At 30.1% G+C, this 4,333-nt stretch overlaps 1 protein-coding gene across 8 annotated transcripts; it reads right to left on the minus strand.

The window, feature by feature from the left end:
- Nucleotides 1-556: 556 nt before the first annotated feature.
- On the minus strand, nt 557-2,814 carry LOC124929511 (RHOMBOID-like protein 8). 8 transcript variants are annotated; one of them, XR_007098665.1, is made up of 6 exons: nt 2,463-2,814; nt 2,102-2,157; nt 1,350-1,410; nt 1,150-1,276; nt 1,030-1,082; nt 557-750 (listed from the first exon to the last, which is right to left on the minus strand). XR_007098665.1 is itself a non-coding variant. In XM_047469919.1 (6 exons), the coding sequence occupies exons 3-6, from the start codon at nt 1,418-1,420 to the stop codon at nt 693-695; spliced, it is 309 nt and encodes a 102-aa protein (XP_047325875.1). In that variant the 5' UTR covers nt 1,421-1,522; nt 2,102-2,157; nt 2,463-2,814; the 3' UTR covers nt 557-692. The 8 variants fall into 8 exon arrangements, 5 of the variants coding, with proteins under 5 accessions (XP_047325875.1, XP_047325851.1, XP_047325859.1 ...); XR_007098663.1 differs by having other exon boundaries at nt 1,350-1,656; XR_007098664.1 differs by having other exon boundaries at nt 1,350-1,683; nt 2,245-2,814.
- Between the last annotated feature and the right edge of the window lie 1,519 nt (nt 2,815-4,333).

Genomic DNA, 4,333 nt, shown 5'->3' on the forward strand with positions numbered 1-4,333 from the left:
TAGCAAAACAATAAAATAGTTTTGGACTAAAAACACATAGAAAAGTATGTTCAGCTTAGTGGTAAGTGCAAGTTTATGACCACAATGTTTGTACGTTAGAATGTCACTACAACAAAAAAGACTTATGGCGACGCTTAAAAAGATTTCTGCCAACCCTTAAAAGCGTCGCCAAAAATATTACCGACACTTATTCTTGCGTCGCCGAAAGCAGGGTGGGCGCAAGTTTTAACAACGCTTATTTAAGCGTCGGTACTACTAATATAAGCGTTGCCAAAAGGCAGGGACTTATAACCACGCTTATTTAAGCGTTGGTAATAGTAACTCAAACGTCGCCATTAGTCTAGTTTATTTTTAAACTATTTTTTTTAACAATTCTCTTAAAATTTTATTAATTATTTTTATTTCTACATTTTTTTTAGATGTTTTAATATTTTTTTTTATAAATTAAATAAAAACACCAACATTTCATAGATAATAAAAAAACTTAAATAATTAAATTAAAAAAAAACATTAATTAGTTAACTTCTTGATATATTTATGTAAATAAAATGCATTAATTTTCAAATAGTTAGTTCGAACTTTACTATTTTCTCTTACACTTTCACACAGAATCCTTAAACGACTATCCATCATTTACGGCATAACAGCTTGGACAATCTTTTATTTCCCAGTGCCTTTTAGCTTGAAGTCTTCTATTTCTCAGTGCTCCACCCATTTTGAGTATTGTCTTCAGCCCACAACCGTATTTTACTGAAAACATAACAAAATCAGTGACAGTTTCTCTACTGCAAACAAATCAGTCTAGATGTTCAGCCTCTTTAATCAATTTTCCAAGAGCATGTCATTAACTATATAAAACTGCTGTATATAGTCAAATTAAACTGCTAGATAACCTAAGTGCATGTCATTTGTCACAAATTCTTATACAAAGAAAGAAAAGGAAGAATCCTAAAAAAGGAGAGGAGCATATCATATCACACAAATCCTGGACTAGCTTGTGGTATATTGGTGAATGGAAAGTTCATATACCTATCACTACTACTCATGCAAGTCAGTGTCAATTGCCATGTACTCACACCCATCTGCATTTTTAGAACAAACATTTTCAATCATTAATTAATTATTAATCCCAAATCACTATATTAATACCTCACACTTCATTTGATCTCCATTACAGCTCCACCATTTGGAAGGAACATAATCCAAATATTTACACCACCAACAATACTCCCTTATATTAACACCACAACAAACAGCCACAGCAGTCCCCATCATTCTACACACAACAAACAAACCTAAATCAGATAAGAAAAACAAAAGAAAAAGTAAACAAAGGATCCAAGACTCACAATTCCACGAATATGAACTTGGCAGAACATTTTACTTCATACTCAAAGAAAGCACATTTTCCTTGAGTCATTTTCCAAGTTGATGTTTAAACAGCAGCACAAATCCCAAAAGAAAACAGCAGCAAGACCCATTACAATATTGATTATCGAAACAGATACTAAAACTGCAATAGCTGTCAACTTATTGTTGTAAGTTGTCCAGTTTTGGACAAGAGCTGAAAGCATAGTGCTAATCAATCCAAATAGTGCAGCAGAAGATGCAACAGAAGGTTTGTCGTTTAGAAACAAGGCAGCAACTAAACTACCGCTGCAGAGAACATAAGCCAGCCCAATCCTAACCGTAAATTAACCCCATTAGAGAGAAATCAACATATTTTTACAAGAAAACTAACCAGTTAACTAGCTTCACAAGAAAATAAAAGATTGTAAATCAATTTCAGAATCTCATTACTAAACAAAACAGAATAAAAGACTCCAAAACTCATTTGAGAAACTTGACTTCATGTTTTTGATATGAAATCATCACAATGGAGGGACAAGATAACACTACTGAAAGTGATAGACCAAACAAAATACAACTTGAAAATATAATCATTGTTTTGCGCCTGCAAAATATAGGGGTAAAAACAATCAAATTTAAATATCTGTAGTATAGCATGTACTCCCTTTATCCCATTTTATATAAAAACTACATTATCCCTTTCTTTTTCTCACATATTCAAGTCTAATAAAATCAAAATTCATTACCTTACCATAGATTTAGGGAGAATGTTGGATTGAAAACAGCTCTGTTTGCCATATGTTTTCCCTGCATTATCATAACAAATACAATTGATTAAGACTAGATAAGATTGATAGAAGAAGGTGCGAAATAGATGAGGAGAATGATATAGACTTGGTCTGCTCTCATTGAAACTGTAAGCCGACAGCTGTAGGAGGGGAGCGGCTTCAGAAAGGGTTTCGGACGGCAGGGACAGCAAGGGAGGGTTTCGGATCACAACATATTTTTGTCAATTTCATACCCTCTAACAACAATTAATATCCTAAATCAACATATTGCCGCAACATATTCGTTAATAATGTAGAAAGAGATAGAGCGAGTGAAAGAGAGACCTAGAAGTTACGCTGGAAACTATAACGGAGTTCGGGATCTAAGCAAATCATCGGAATCATGTGATGAGATTTTCCAAACTTGCTAGCTGGTGACCTCTTCTTCCCCTCTCCATGAAGCGGAAGAAAGTTCTTCGTCTTCGTCATCACCCCTGAATTCCATAAATGACCTCTTCTCTCTCTAATCTTCACTAGCTAAATTAGAATACCAAATCAAGGTAAGGAAGCTACGGGAGCAATGCTGGTGATGGCGCGATTGAGGAGAACAACCACCGAGAGATTGAGGAGAACGAACACCGAGAGATTGGGAGAACGAACACCAGAGAGATTGAGAAAACTTCTCAATTCCATTTAACCTAACTTCATTAATTATTAATAAATAAAGACGGGTTTAAGAATTCAAATAGAAAATATTCAAATTAAATTATAAAGTTATTTTTTTTTAATTTAATTTATTAAATTATAAATACATTTATTTTGAACTTGATTATTTAATAGTTAATTTATTATATTATTTATTTAAAGAAATTATTTATTATATTTCATCTAATATTAATTTTATTTAATTAATTTAATATTAATAATAAAATTATATTTAATTAATTCAAAATATAAATAAATGTGATCTTTGAGATAAAAAGAAATATACAATTTAATTTTAATTTTATTTATAAAATTAAAATTAAAATTAACAAAAATAAGTAAAATAGAGAAAAAAAAATATATTAAAATAAAATACTATCTAATTATTGTTTGAAGGTGTTTTAAATATAAATAAAAATAATAAAGGTTGTCATAAACACTTAAAGGTTGGCAAAACATTTTTTCTTCTGATTTTTGCCAACACACTTATTAAGCGTTGGCAATTATGGGTTACTGAAAGTATATTTTGTTGTAGTGTGTTTGGGACCATATCATCAACAAAAGAAAATAGAAACCCTTTTGATTATTTTTTTAGATTTGAATGATAAAATAGCCTATAAATAAAATAGTAGAAATAGATAACAATGATAATGTGACATGTAGTTTGAATAAAAGACAGGTAATTCAAAGTCAAACCACAATCTAGGGAGAAAGGTGTCAGGCAAAGACTATACTTACTAGTAGCTAGTCCGATCTCCAAATATATTAGCAATAGCTAAAGAAAGTTTTAAATATATATATATATATATATATATATATATATATATATATATATATATGTATTTTCTAATTTAGGAGATTAGGGTAAATTGTCGTAATGAATTCATTTAAACTACTACACATACAATAGTGGTTTTTAAGAGAACAAGTCACGTATTCGATTTTTACATAAACGCCTTAAATAAGAGTAAATATCATTTTTATGGATTGTTAAATTAAAAAATAAAACAAAAAATTATTCTACTTAAAATTAAAACGTTTTTAGTTAGAATCGAATATATAACCATTAATATTTTATGCACACAATTGTTATTAAAATTAACTAGCATTTAGCCCGTGCATTTGCACGAAAAATAATATAAAAATCGTGAAAAAAAATTACGGATAACGTTTTTTATTTTATTTTTAACCGTTTTAAGTTTATGGGTGAGTCAACCCACAATCCGACCTAAATATCCATTTACTCAACATCATTATATATTAGTTAGTTAAAAAATTGAACTTATATTAATATTAAAACGTCCTGCGTTTATCAAATTTGGTGTTGAATTTAAAATATAAAGTCTTTGTAGCCTAGTTGGTTAAAGAGTTGTACTTGTGTTGTTAGGTTGCAAGTTCAAAACATACCTTTAGTATTTTTAATTTTATTTTTAACCGTTTTAAATTTAACAACGGGTTAACCCCCAATCCGACCCAAATATCCAAATTAATCACATCTCTCGACCCGGCAA

This window comes from Impatiens glandulifera, chromosome 1, assembly GCF_907164915.1.
Source record: "Impatiens glandulifera chromosome 1, dImpGla2.1, whole genome shotgun sequence".
Taxonomy (NCBI): Eukaryota; Viridiplantae; Streptophyta; class Magnoliopsida; order Ericales; family Balsaminaceae; genus Impatiens; species Impatiens glandulifera.

Bases quoted from the DNA above. Each gene is read 5' to 3' on its own strand.
- LOC124929511 (XM_047469919.1), bottom strand. From the start codon at position 1,420: ATGACTCAAGGAAAATGTGCTTTCTTTGAGTATGAAGTAAAATGTTCT. The intron at 1,277-1,349 runs GTGAGTCTTGGA...TGTTGTGTGTAG, and splicing joins AAGTTCATATTCGTGGAATT to AATGATGGGGACTGCTGTGG. The intron at 1,083-1,149 runs GTATTAATATAG...CTAAAAATGCAG, and splicing joins GAGATCAAATGAAGTGTGAG to ATGGGTGTGAGTACATGGCA.